The sequence below is a fragment of the Rhinolophus hipposideros genome (genome assembly GCF_964194185.1).
Source record: "Rhinolophus hipposideros genome assembly, chromosome: 26".
Classification (NCBI taxonomy): Eukaryota; Metazoa; Chordata; class Mammalia; order Chiroptera; family Rhinolophidae; genus Rhinolophus; species Rhinolophus hipposideros.
In genome coordinates, this window is record NC_138072.1 from 14,202,826 (window position 1) to 14,217,787 (window position 14,962).

The 14,962-nt window shown below is 40.7% G+C and overlaps 1 protein-coding gene across 1 annotated transcript in view; it reads right to left on the bottom strand.

The window, feature by feature from the left end:
- LIN9 (lin-9 DREAM MuvB core complex component) overlaps nucleotides 1-14,962 on the bottom strand; it is a 46,393-nt gene that overhangs the window by 29,042 nt on the left and 2,389 nt on the right. The window contains exons 2-4 of the mRNA XM_081039104.1: nucleotides 5,137-5,169; nucleotides 3,317-3,411; nucleotides 1,745-1,849 (exon numbers count right to left, since the gene is read on the bottom strand). Coding sequence (XP_080895230.1) covers nucleotides 1,745-1,849; nucleotides 3,317-3,411; nucleotides 5,137-5,169 — 233 coding nt within the window. The remainder of the gene's footprint in view (nucleotides 1-1,744; nucleotides 1,850-3,316; nucleotides 3,412-5,136; nucleotides 5,170-14,962) is intronic.

Genomic DNA, 14,962 nt, shown 5'->3' on the forward strand with positions numbered 1-14,962 from the left:
GTGCATACATTAAAATCATTGACTTGTGCACTTTAAATAGATCAACTGTATAATATGTGAATTATATCCTTTTTTAAAATTATATCTTAATAAAGCTATTAAAACCAAGAAACAAAAAAAGCAAGGCTCTGGAAACAGGATGCCTGCCATTTTAGCATCAGCTTCTCAGCTTTGTGATCTTGAGCAAGATACTTTTCTGTACGTCTGTTTTACCATCTGAAAAACGGGAAATATTATAATATAATAGTAACCTATCTCACTGGGATTGCTGAAGATTAAATCAAAGTAATACATACGAAGTGTTTAGAAAAGGACCTACTATATACTAAGAATTCAATAAAAGTCGGTTTTTATAATTTCACTACTGGACAGTGCTGTTTAAAGAAACACACAGACATAATACAACAGATTTAGAGGCTGTGACTAGGAGGGTAAGGGAATGAGCCATGTCATGTAAATGAGATCAAAAGAACTAGGCATCTTAAGGCTAAAAAATAGAAAACTCAGAAGAAGTTTTAGAACATGTTTGTCTTGTATTTTCTCTGCATTGCTTAGAAGTAGAAAGGACTTTGTCAAATAGTCCTAGAAGGGATGAGGTGTCTGGGGAGGAAGGCGGTGGATAGAGTTGGGGCTGGATGGTTTTATAGTCATAAAGATCAGAGTTTTCTGCACATTTGAAAATTTCCCTAAAAATTAGTTGGAGGAAAAAAAGAACTGAAAAAAAAGAAAAATACAAACTTGGAAATTTAAAAAATCTAAACCGAGTTAAGTCGTTCAAATCATCCTAATTATCATAGCTCTTCTAAAGTCAATGCAAGAAATAGTTGTTACTTAACTATTTCTTAGATTCATTCAACTTTGTATCCAATACCTACGGAGTCAAGAAATACACATTATGTATTTGTGCCAATTTTATAAAATTGAATTTTTGATGCTTATGTGCATTTATCCTTGATGTTAAAAAATTCAAAATACATTTTTATTTATTTTATAGAACATGAACATATTTTACTATTTGAAATTATCATACAGTAATGTAAGAGTTTTGGGTTTTGGGGTTTTTTTCTTGGTAGGGCACATTGCTGATCATGCCTTTAATCTATTTGATGTTGCCAATTCCTGGTTGAGAAAATCACTTCTACCACGTCCCATCTTACTTGAAAACCTTATTACACTTCTGGGAAAAAAAAGAAAAGAAAGTAGGTAATAACTGTATCAAAATTAGTAAATTTGATAGAAAAATTACACTATTCATGAAGTTAATGTTTCCTTATCCAATTTTTCACTCATTCCTTTGATTCTTACATGTCTGCTATCACTTTTTTTTTAAAAAACAACAAATGCCAAAAATGAAAGAGGAGATAAGATTTCAGGCTATATATGTTCCTCTTCTGGATAAAGAAGTCTTCAACACCTTTCCCTCAGTGATAAAATAGAATCCTCTCTCATTTCCATGCAAAACTCCAAACTGATTCCATATTGCCAAATCCATTTGCTTCATGTCCACTATCTTCATGCTTAAAAGAAAAGTGTGCATTTGTAAGACTGAGGACTGGCTTTCTACTCCGGTTTAAAGTCCATCAATAAAATAATGGCCTTTTCTAGGTGACTAAAATAAAAGCTGAGCTGGAGCACTGATTTCAAGAAAAGAATTTGTTACTCAAAATGTAACAGAATAAACTGTATTACTCTGAGCAACTGCTCACTTCCTACCACATGAAACAAAATTTTAGCACACACATACCTGTGGAACCATTGCAACCCTCTGGTTTCTTTTAGGTGATCTTGTATTTATTTGTCTGTCATCTTCATCAGAAAAGAGTCGACTTCGTTTTGAATTTCTGAAAGGCTATGATAGAAGTTTTTAAATAATGAAAAGATTGAACACTTCCCATTTCTGTTCCAAAATATAATTCTATCCTTAGATAATATAGCTAACTCTGGATTATCAGCAGTATAGAAGGATGAAGTTTGGGGAATACAAAGTGCATAAAGTCAAGTATAAATAATCTCAGATTTAGAAGGTAGTAAGACATATTTACGCGATGTATTTATAAATGAAACACCTAGCTGATGATTAAAACTAGAATCCAAGTCTCCTTACTACACTGGCAGTCTAGAATGGTGAGGACAGGAAAATAAATTCTGGAAATTCCAGTTCTCATTATGTTGGTGTTTGAATTAATACCAGTGGGTGTAACACATGATACATCTGTTGCACAGGGCTGGGCTGGGACAAAGTTCCTAGATCACTCTGGAGGGTAAATCTAAATGTATATACAATTATACTATATCTGCTGTCAGAAATTGTTAACTGAATTTCCTTTTGTAAATAAAAATACAAGATACTTGATAAATGTGCGTATAATTAACATTTTTAAGTACCCAAAGTACATCACACACTAAAGTGTCTATAATGTGAAAAATTTTACAATCCATCTGAGGTTCAGATGCTTCATTAATATTAATAGAATAACAGAAATAATATCCCAGTAGTACTCAATAGCATCCTTTTTCAAATCCTTCTCCCATCATTTAAGACAGAGCTCCCTGCCTAGTTGGAATGGAGGTAGGTGTAGAGGGCTAGCAACATATGAGCAGCATCCAACTGAGTCAAGGCTAGAGGTATGGATCCTTAAAATTAAACCCACTGCGAGTCTCAACACTCCATAGTCCCGACAGGAAGTCCTTTCTCCCCTGACAATTGGTAGAGAGGAGGAAGAAAATGATGGTGATAGAACTGCCCGAGTGGGGAAAGTCCTGCACATGCCAGCTGCCCAAGCTACTGTGACCGCTGTTGTCTTCCCAGATCCAGGCTTGTTTCATGACTGACCCCTAAACCCTCCTGGCGACCTGGCTAGGCATGGGAGGAGCCGAGGCCCCCAAATCATTAGCCATCCCAACTACACGCTCATCTCTACTTCCCAGCCCTAAATGCGCAAGGGTAACCGTGACCTACACAAGATTTTAATATCTTACCATTTATTTATGTATCTTTTCGTAGGGAATTAGAGCCATGTAACATTTTTTACATTCTAAAAAAAAGTACGATTTAGGGTTGTGGAAGTTTGTTTTGTTTTTGCCTATTTAAACAAACTACAATGACTTAAAAATGCTTAACGATGACCAGATTATCACAGGCTACAGATTATTTATCTAAATGTGATCAAATACTGCTCAGTGACACTTGAGGACTCAAATGTTTGGAATTGGGGAAAAACCTTGGAAAATTTTTACTGTGCTTTAAGAATCTGCACATGACAACAATACAGACAACATAGCTATATTCTAAAGTGTAAGAAAACTAATTCCTTACCATTTCCACAGCAGAGGCTGTATTCCTGCCTTTCCAAACAGGTGTTTTTTGTAAAGAACTGAACTTTTCATTCCATGTGTTAGATAAGCTTCCCTCTGTAATAAATAATTATTACTAATGAGATTTAAGCTTAGTTCAAAGGATTTCATACTATGAACATTGCCTTTTTAATAATAGTAATATACCTGAAATATTTAACAATATGGAAAACACACTTAACCATAATAATTTTAGGTTACTACAAATAAAAAAATCTCTTCTGTATTATTTTTCAAACTCTACATAATTTGACAAGGCAATGCATCTTGAAAGTATTAAATGTTCTTGTTAAAACGGTGGCTTCCTTCTTTTTGGTTTTTAATGATTCCTCTATTCTAATTTGCCAAGAACTAGCTCATAAGAACAATGTAATTGAGAGAAGGGCAATGGAAAAAGCTCCTTTTAACTTTGAATTTAGAGCATATTTCTAAATGTTTTCTGCTTCAGTATACAAAACTCCTGATATCTAAAAGTGAAATGTGTGGAGTTTCTGTTTTCCTTAACTCAAAGAAACATCTTCAGAGTTGTATGCAACCAGAAAAGATCCAATCAAGTGATTAGACATATTATGAAAATAAAGGGTGAGTTTAATTTTTATGTAAAGGATATGTTTATATATAGCGAGAGACATAGAACACTGGGATGAGTATACCCAACATAGTTATTTTCATTTCTTTCTAGTTGCTTATCAGTATTTTCTAATTTTTTCCATATGAAATTTCATTACTTATATATGTTTTTTTTAAAGAAAAATTATTTTAATATTGGGAAAAAATAATGAAATGCTTTTTCAGACATATATTTTAATACGTACAAAAGATAAGAGGCTGGGGGGCAGCTGGATGGCTCAGTTGGTTAGAGCGCGAGCTCTTAACAACAAGGTTGCCGGTTCAATTCCCACATGGGATGGTGGGCTGTGCCACCTGCAACTAAGATTGAAAACGGCGACTGGACTTAGAGCTGAGCTGCGCCCTCCACAACTAGATTGAAGGACAACGACTTGACTTGGAGCTCATGGGCCTTGGAAAAACACACTGTTCCCCAATAAAATCTTAAAAAAAGAAAAGAAAAGAAAAGAGAAGAGAAGAGAAGAGAAGAAAAAAGAAAAGAGGTGGGATAGGGTTGATCTTGGCAGGCAAAGAAATTAGAATAATTCTGGAAGATGAGTGTTTCCAAGCCAGAAGGACTTAATTTGGTAAATCACTAACCCAAAGCACAATATAGTAGTTTTAAAAACTAGAAGTACTAATGAACCTTTGAGACAATCTAGCTTGGTTCCAAATTTACTTACCCAGTAGAATCTTGCTGAAGAGGTAAAATTTCAAAATAAATTATATTAAGAGGGTTGGTCTCATGTACTTACAGAAAGAAATAGCAAGACCAAGAAACATGTCTAACTTTTTTCTCAGAGAAAGAAAATTACTATCATTCTTTTATTTTAAGAGACTTATTACTTAAAAGGCAAGGTTAATAAAAATAAACTATTATGCAAAAATACAGCTTAGCACAATTGTTTCATAAATGTTTTAAATCTAGTAAGATCTGCCTGGAATGTTATAGTTAGAAAGCTCTTTAATCAATAATTGTAGGGAAAAAATTTAATAATTTCTAAGACCAAGGACCAATTCTCCTATAACAGCATATTTAATTAAAGTTATTATCAGTGAAAACCAATAATAAATCTTAACTTAGAAAGAGAAAAAACTACTATACCCAAATTAATTTAAAAAATTAAACTTCTAGCTTATGCCATACCTAAAGAATGATGCTATGATTCTTACCTTTCAAACTGACAAGGGCTTTTGCTGAAGAACCTGCAATAAAACAAATCAATATTATTGCATAATCAAAGTGAGAGATAAAGAACTTGGTTTGGGAGTACCCGTGATCCATTTGGTTTTAGCAATGTTGAGTTTGAAGTGACGGTGGGATGTGCAATTAGAAATAACTAGCAGACAATTCAAGCTATAGAAAAGAATTCAGATAAGGAAGAACTGGAAAGAGACATTTGGGAGTCTTACTGAACTTGTGAGAATTGGAGACCTTTCCAAGAGAAAAAAAATGTGGGGGGAAAGAGCAAGAGGAGGAACAGAAGCAATTTTGGAGAAAACAGAAAATGGAAATGATCCAGGGACTGTCATAGCAGGCAATAAGTCCCTTGAAAGCCTGAAATGCAGGCAGGTTATGTGCAACACTTAAAAGATCCAAGCTGCAAAAGGGAGTTCAGAACAGCCAAGAAGGGCACGACGCTGGAGGGGTTCATTGACTAAAACAAACTCAGGTGTATATTGCAACAACCACGAAGCTCCTCATACACACACAGTCTGTATGATTAATAAGGATCCTCGGGGAATTCTGTTGCAGGTAAGCCAAAGGCTCACTTTGAGAAACACTGGGCTCCTGGAGTGAATAAAGCATAGGATCTATGGGTGAGGGAAGTAGGAGAATCAGCAGAAAAAGAACTTTTATTAGAAAGGGAGAGCACTACATTGGACATTTCTGAATTGCATATGTATATTGCAAAGAAGTCCAAGTCACTTGAAAAATAATAAGGATGCTCCCTCACTTATCTGTGGTATCTAAAAAAAAAAGAAAACCAAAAAAACCCTGAGATATAAAGAACAGATTAGTGGTTGCCAGAGGTGGGGGGTTGAGGTAGGGGGAAATAGGTGAAAAGGTACAAACATCCAGTTATAAGACAAAAACATACTGGGGATGTAATGTACAGCATGGTGACTACTGTGAATGATACTGTATTAAACATCTGAAAGTTGCTAAAATAGCAGATCTTAAAAAGTTCTCATCATAAGAAAAAAATGTAACTGTGTGATGGGTATTAGCTAGATTTACCATGGTAATAATTTTGCAATATATACAAACATCAAATCATTATGTTGTACGCCTAAAACTAATACAATGGTATGTCAATTACATCTCAATAAAATAAAATAAATTAACAGGGAAAAAAACCCTTCTTATGCTCCAAAGTAGAAATTATTCATAGAATTATAGATGAGCAAATCTCCCTCTTTAAAATTTAAAACTGTTTAGAACACCTTTTTTCCTTTTCCTTTTGTCAAATTCTTATTTATCATTCCTCATTTTCAAATGTGTTTTATTTTATAACCAGCTACTTCTCATCTCAGTTACTGTGACATCCATTTATGTTTTAATGTTGGTCAGTTACTTGCACTGAAAAAAGACAAATTTTTAAGTGGCATGTTTTAAATGTGTGGCACTTCAAGGAGCCAGTCCATTATATCATCACATAAAACACAAAAGGCAATAAATAAAGAATGATCTCAGGGATAAAGAAAGAAGAACATGAACTTAGTACAAAAGTCAGTGAAGAAAGATGAATTCTCCTTGGTGTTTAATAAAAGCAGCAATGATCTACAACTCATATAAATGGACAAGAGACTTTATACGAGAAGCAACAAATAAAGGACTGCGATTCTAGCTATGAAATATTTCTATGCATCTCAGATACTTAAACCTCAATTGACTTTTCCTCCACAGGGCAGTGAGAGAGGCTTACAGAACAGACAACCCATCAACATCAAAGCCACTCTTGCTTTCACTCTACCCGCTTGCCTAGATGTGGAGAATGGTTAACAGGACACTTTATGAGTTTCTTGTATGGCAAATTGAAGCTTAACGACCAAAGGCAGTAAATTTGTGGGGGAAGAAGTCGGGGAGAGATGCTTTACAGTCTTGCTAAAAAAACCTCAAACAATACAACACAAGTGGGAAGTAGCAGTAGTAGACAGGGCACATACCCATGCAGCTACCATGAGAAATATGGTTCATCTGAGAAAAAGTAGTAATCATTCATTCATTCACTCACTCACTCACTCACTCACTCATTCATTCATTCGTATGGGATGCCGACTGCATCCCAGGCCCTGATCTTGGCATTTGGGATAGGACAGCATGCAAAACAGCCAAAGTCTCTGCTCTCATGGAATTTATATTCTAGTGAGAGGACACCCCTCCCCCAAATGGTAAGCACTACCTGAAAAAAAAAGGATAATGGTAGGGAATGTGGCGTGGGGCTGGGAAGATGACTTTTCTATAAGGTGTTCATGATTAGCTTCTCTGAAAGGTGATATTTGAGCAGAGATCGGAAGGAAGAGGTGTGAGCAGCAAGGACATTCTTTCCTGCTCCATGAAGGCAGGAACTATATCTTGAGGATTCTGACCTGCCACTTTTAACCTTTTATGTTTTTTGAAAGACAGTATAGCATGGTGGTTGAGAGCACAGGTCTAGACTAGCTGTGTTTAAATCTTGGTTCTGCCATGTTCTGGCTGTGTTACCTTAAGTAAATTACTTACCCTCTCTGTGCCGCTGGGTTCTTCATTTGTAAAATGGGGATTAAATGCGTTAATATACGTACAAGGCACATAGCACATGGATAATTTTATATCATGCTGTCAGTATTACTCTGATCAGTCAAAAAAAAAACATTAAATTAAGAACATGAATTTTACAGGCATGTGAATTTGATTGTTAGAATCCTGTTCTAACTGGGTATGTTCATTCATTCATTCAACAAATATTCACAGAATGCCTGACATAGCACTATTCTAGACCTCCCTAGTGGGAGGTGACACACAATAAACAAGTACATAAAATGGTAACTATACTCATAGTGTTACCATAGGCACAAAGAATAGGGCCATGGGGAGAAAGGGGGAGGAAGGGAAGGAGGAGGTAAAGGGAGACAAAGGAGGGAGGAGATGAAATCGTCCTTAAGAAAAAGTACAAGATGGCCTGATGGCTCAGTTGGTTAGAGCGCCAGCTCTGAACAACAGGGTTGCCGGTTTGATTCCCACATGGGCCAGTGAGCTGCGCCCTCCACAACTAGATTGAAGATAACAAGCTGTCTCTGAGCTACTGGTGGGGTGGCGGGATGGCTCAGTTGGTTAGTGTGCTTCGAGCTTTTAACAACAAGGTTGCCAGTTCAATTAGCTTTTAACAACAAGGTTGCCAGTTCAATTAGCTTTTAACAACAAGGTTGCCAGTTCAATTCCCACATGGGATGGTGGGTTGCACCCCCTGCAACTGGATTGAAGGACAACGACTTGACGTGAGAGCTGATGGGTCCTAGAAAAAACACAATGTTGCCCAATAAAAATTTAAAAAAAAAAAAAAGAAAGAAAGAAAGAACAGAAAAGAAAAGAAAAAATGCAGCCACGAGACCAGCCAGAACTAGATTTCAGTGGTAGATGTCGGTGGCAGAGGGCAGATCCAGGACGCCATCTTGCCCCTCCAGGTGAATTTTAGCTAATTATAATGGATTATTAGCATTGCAGTTAGGGAAAATCTCCACCCCCTATATCGCCATGACAGCTCTGACTGAGCCAAATAAGGACAAAAATCCCTCCTTCAGACAGGAAGGAATGGTCAGAGAGGACTCACCCAGGACCGCCTACAAGGTCTAACAATTAAGTTCGGGAACTTGTTGCAATGATGTCACTAACCTTTTTTGATATCAGAAGGATTATTCATTGTGAATTCGTTTCAACTGGACAAATAGTTAACCAAGTTTACTATTTGGAAGTGCAGAAGAGGTTGCGTGAAAAAGTTAGACAACCTGAACTTTTCGCCAACAATCCATGGCTCTTGCATCACGACAATGCACCAGCTCACACGGCACTGTCTGCGAGGGAGTTTTTAGCCAGGAAACAAATAACTATATTGGAACACCCTCCCTATTCACCTGATCTGACCCCCAGTGATTTCTTTCTTTACCCGAAGATAAAGGAAATATTGAAAAGAAGACATTTTGATGACATTCAGGACATCAAGGGTAATATGACAGCTCTGATGGCCATTCCAGAAAAAGAGTTCCAAAGTTGCTTTGAAGGGTGGCCTAGGCTCTGACATCGGTGCACAGCTTCCCAAGGGGAGAACTTCGAAGGTGACCATAGGATATTCTGCAATGAGGTGTGTAGCACATTTTCCAGGTTGAATTCGTGAACTTATAACAATTGTCCAACCTTGTATAATGCCACCCCTACCTAAGTCTTGAATATTTTGTGCCTTCATTTTTACTGAATTCCCAAGTCTCATTGTTCTTCGGAGCAGCTGCTCCTCTCCAGGCTTGCCTGCCCTCGCCATCTTAAGAATGTCCTATCCTTTTACTAAATCTGCTTGCTTGGCTTATCCGGTATGTCCTTGAATTCTTTCCTGTTGTGTACACCAAGAACCGTTTTCTAGCAACATGTGTGGCAACCACGAAGGAAGGGATTCTTCTTCGCCGACATCTAGACTGAATTCCCACAGTACGAAGAAAGCTGCAAGCCACTTTTGCTCTCTGCTTGCTTTCTGTTTCTGAGACCACTCCGGGGAGGCTTCAGTCGCACAGGCAGGCATGGGTCAAGCGCTTAAGAGCTGGGAGGGCGCTCGCCGCTTGAAGACTCCCCTGACAGGATGAGCGGGTCACAGATGGGGGCAGACTGGCAGGAGGTGCCTACGCCAACCTCAAGACAATAGCCAACCTCAAGACAATATCCGTGCTACAAGGTACCCGGTTCCATAATCACACAATACCCCCTCCTATGGTAACTTTCAGTATTAGGATTAGTACGGCATCCAGGGAGCCAGGGCTTGCGACTTTATCTCTGCCTTCACTTCTGAGCGCAGGCGCTTTTAGCTTCTTGTCCAAATTGGTTTTGGTTTTCCTGCACCTATCCCGCTATTGGCAGGCAAGTAAATCTCAGGTAAGTCATGAACGACCAACCGATTCCTCGCTTTGCCTCTGTAGCTGAAAATCACACTTACTTTGCTACTCTTCTCTCCGACTGGTGAAGGATTAAATCTGTCTCACTTTTCTGCCGACTTTCTGAAAGGACCTGCCCTTCATGCTGTCTCTGTCGGGGTCATATTTAAGACAGGGTACCAACCTTTCCACCATCAGGCCAGGGACCCCAAAGAAAGAGAATCTGGACGACGGGTTTGTTTAATCCGTCATTCATTTAACTGTCATAAGGTCCACACCTTTCAGTTTCCTAAGGAATCAATGAAATTGTCTTTCCTGGACCAGGGAGGCTTTTCTTCACAAGACGGGGCGGGAGGTCTCCTTTCCCCCACTAGCCACTTTGGCCTATTTGAAACTCATAAATACCATTCTGGCCAGAGGGGAATGGGATCCACAGAGGTCCTGGAACTATAATGACACCAGGTCACAGGGGCCTGCCCCTGTGTTGGATGCCCCATCCTAGGGCATGAAATCTACGGAGCTCCCGGGAACTTTACAGTAGCCCTGTCCTCTGGTTTGCAGAGGCCGAGGCAGGGATCCGAACTCCTGGGGCAGCAACCACTGGGATGGGACTATAAGCTCTGGGACGCCAGAGGCAGTCAGGGGCCCACGGCAACGGGCCATAACCATGGCAACCAGAGGCTGGCAGGGAGAAGCCAAAGATACTCCAACCTCCCCCACTTTGGCCAGCCTCTTCAGGAGAGTCACAGACTTTGCGGGCTCTGCGGGAGACCCCTAATCCCTTCTTTTACCCCTTTTCAGGCTACCTCCCAAGGACTTGAAATGGGTAATACTTCTTCAGTTCCTAGAGACACCTCTCTTGGTTTCTTCTACAGAACTGGGCCACCTTAAAACGAAACAGTATTAGAAAGAAAACGCTTATTTTCTTTTGTAACACTGAGTGGCCCCAGTATAAACTAGAAGATGGGAAATGGAAGCCTAAATTATAACACCAGCCTGCAGTTGGGTCTCTGTGGATGACAGGAAAAGCGGATGGAGGTCCTCTGTGTCCAGGCACTCATCTGCTTAAGAAACAACCCCCAGCACTGGGGCCTGCACTCTGGATCACTGCCATGGAAGCCTTGGTCCTCCACTTGACAGTAATCAAGAGAAAGAGATTTCCTCTGCCCTGACTCCCAGTTCAGGCCCTAAACACCCCACGGACCCACTGGAGTCACCGGTCTCTCTCCCAGAGAGTCCACCAGAGACTGCACCCACCCCACCCCCATACCAGCCCATCTACCCCCTGCTACCCAGTTCTAAACCGCTGGGAGAATTTCTGTGCCTTCTCTAGGAGGTGGCAGAGGGACATCACGGAACCACCCAGGTCCATGTCCCTTTTCTATGTCAGACTTTAATCAATGCAAACACCATTTAGAAAAGTTCTTGAAGGATCCAGGCAAGTTCAATGATGAGTTTAAAGGTTTGGCTCTGTGTTTTGATTTCACCTGGAGGGACTTATATATTATTCTCTCTCATTGCTGTACCCCCGAGGAAAAAACACTCGTATTTGGGGACAAGTGCCACCTCCCTATATGTATTTCAACCTAACCAATACCTGGTGGGAATGATGGCTGTTTCCACTCAAGATCCCAACTGGAATTATCAGGCAGGAGGGAACTAATCACAGAGACCACATGGATCTGTGCCTCCTGAAGGGGATGAAGAGATGCACAAACAAGCCTGTTTTGGAGGATTAGGGCACCCCTTGCTCCAATGGTCTGGGCTTCCACATTTAAAGCAGGCTTTTAATAAGATTAAAGAAGTTACACAGGAGCCATATGAAAACCCAGCCCTTTTTCATGCTCGCTTAGTGGATGCCCTACGCAAATACACTACTGTGCTTCCCCGAAAATAAGACCTAGCCGGACCAGCAGCTCTAATGTGTCTTTTGGAGCAAAAGTTAATGTCTTATCTAAGACCCGGTCTTATATTAATTTTTGCTCCAAAAGACGCATTAGAGCTGCTGGTCGGGCTGGGTCTTATTTTCGGGGAAACGCGGTAATGTAGATCCCACCACCCAGGGGTAGCAGGGATGCATTTTGTTAGCCAGTGTGCACCTGACATCCGCAGCTATGGGACCCCAAGCCCCTACTAGTTAACTCACAGACATTGCTTTCAACGTCCTTAATAACTCAAACAGGGAAAACGAGGAAAGAGAGGCACAGCAAGACCGGAGACGAGATCAGAGACAGGCCAGGCTTTTGGCCACAGTTACAGATGGACCAAGGCCGAAGCCACCTCTGGGCCACCCCGGCAACCCCAGAAGAGGAACCCCAGGTAAGGGAGCCTGCTTTAAATGTGGAAGCCCAGACCACTGGAGCAAGGGGTGCCCTAATCCTCCAAAACAGCTGTGCCTCTGTGCAAACAAAAAGGGCCCTGGAAGAGAGATTGTCCCCTGCTTTGAAAGGAGCAGGGGACCAACTCCTTCCCCACAAATGGCTGTGATTGACTGACAAGGCCTGAGGTTCCCAGTGGCTCCCAAGAAGACCATCATCATCAGAGGGGAGGAACCGCAGTGACCCTGGACATGGCAGGTAAGCCTGTTAATTTTCTGATTGATACAGGAGCCACCTACTCTGTCTTGACTGCTCACTCTGGACCTATTTCCTCTGAAACCCACTCAGTTAGAAGAACTGCTGAAACCCCTCGGTTCCGGGCTCTTACTCAGCCTGTCTCTTGCCAATGGGGTGAACATTTAGTAACTCATAAATTCTTAGTTATGTCTAACTGCCCCACTCCATTGCTGGGAAGAGATCTACTCTCGGCTTCAGGGGCTGCGTTAGGTCTTCCGGAGTTCCTTCCTAGCCCTCTGAAGTTCTCCTGTCTCAGAAACCCCCTCAGGGGTACCCCAGGACATCTGAAGCAGCGTCAATCCTGAGGTTTGGGATCAGGGAATCCCAGGAAGAGCCCTTAAGGCAGAATCCATTGAGGTCTTTCTGAAGGATCCCATCACATCCTCCACAAGAGACAGTAAGTACCCCCAAGGCTAAAGCTCGTAAGGGGCTCCAACCTCTGATACAAAAATGTATAACTTATGCAGACTGGTGCAGCCGCTATGGAAGGCAGTGTGGAGGTTCCTCAAGAAATTACGAATAGAATTACCATATGACCCAGCAATCGCTCTCCTGGGTATCTACCCCAAAAATATAAAAGCATTTCTCTATAGAGACACGTGTACGCCAATGTTCATTGCAGCTTTGTTTACGGTGGCCAAGACATGGAAACAACCAAAATGTCCTTCGATAGATGAATGGATAAAGAAGTTGTGGTACATATACACAATGGAATACTATTCGGCGTTAAGGAAAGATGATATAGGAGCATTTGTGACAACATGGATGGATCTTGAGAGAATAATGCTAAGTGAAATAAGTCAGACAGAAAAAGCAGAGAACCCTATGATTTCACTGATATGTGGTATATAAACCAAAAAGAACAAGACAAACAAATGAGAAACAAAAACTCATAGACACAGACAATAATTTAGTGGTTACCAGAAGGTAAGGGGGTGGGGGGTGGGTGATGAGGGTAAAGGGGATCAAATATATGGTGATGGAAGGAGAACTGACTCTGGGTGGTGAGCACACAATGGGATTTATAGACGATGTAATACAGAATTGTACACCTGAAATCTATGTAAATTTACTAACAATTGTCACCCCAATAAAATTAATTAAAAAAAAAAAAGTATAACTTATGGACTTTCAGTACCGTCAATCCCCCTTTTTTTTAATTAAATTTATTGGGGTGACAATTGTTAGTAAATTTACATAGATTTCAGGTGTACAATTCTGTATTACATCGTCTATAAATCCCATTGTGTGTTCACCACCCAGAGTCAGTTCTCCTTCCATCACCATATATTTCAATCCCCTTTTAATGCCCCTATCCTGCCAGTTTTGAAGCTACATGAAGAATGCCGTCTAGTCCAGGGCTTGAAAATTATTAATGAGGCCACTGTTCCTATTCACCCGCTGGTCCCAAACCCATATTGCATACTAACTCAGGTGCCAGGGGGACTCCAGCTGGTTTTCTGCCTTGGACCTCAAAGATGCATTCTTTTTTATCGCCTTACACCCAGACTCTCAATCCCTATTCGCTTCTGAATGGAGAGACCCTGACTCTGCTCTGTCCCAGCAGCTTACCTGGACTGCACTGCCCCCGGGATTTAGAGAGCGCCTGCCTGTAGACTCTGACCTCAATTCTGTTATTTCTTATATCATTAACTTGGGAGAGGTTCAACAGGCACTCAGGGAATATGGGGATCAGCTCGTCCCCCAGGCTGACCACTCTACCCATTACAGCTCCATAGAACCAGGTAACCTAGTATTATTAAAAACCTAGGCGTGGCTGATTAGCTCAGTTGGTTAGAGCATGGAGCTAATAACACCAAGGTTGCCTGTTCCATCCCCGCAATGGGTCACTGTGAGCTGTGCCCTCCTTAACAACAAAAAAGCACCTGGAAAGAGGGGTCCCCAGCAGACCAGGTAACTCCTAAATGGAAGGGACCATATACAGTTCTGAGCACTCCAACCACTGTCACGCTACAAGGAGTCAATAGCTGCGTCCAATTAGGACTCTCTCTAATCAAACCTGTTCATTTAAGTCTCCACAGGACTCCCCCAAAGAACTCCCCCAGAGAGGAAGACTGTCATTCAGAAAACACCGAGATACCTTCCTATTCCTGTGAGCCAGTGAAGACCTTAAGCTCCTCTTCAAACAGACAAGCGAGTCAATCTCCCAAGACTGATAAGTACTGATGAGTAACTCCAGACTTCTGGATTTGCTAATTATTGCCTTTCTCTTGAGCCTTATTTTAGCTCTCTGTAGAGTGTTGTTT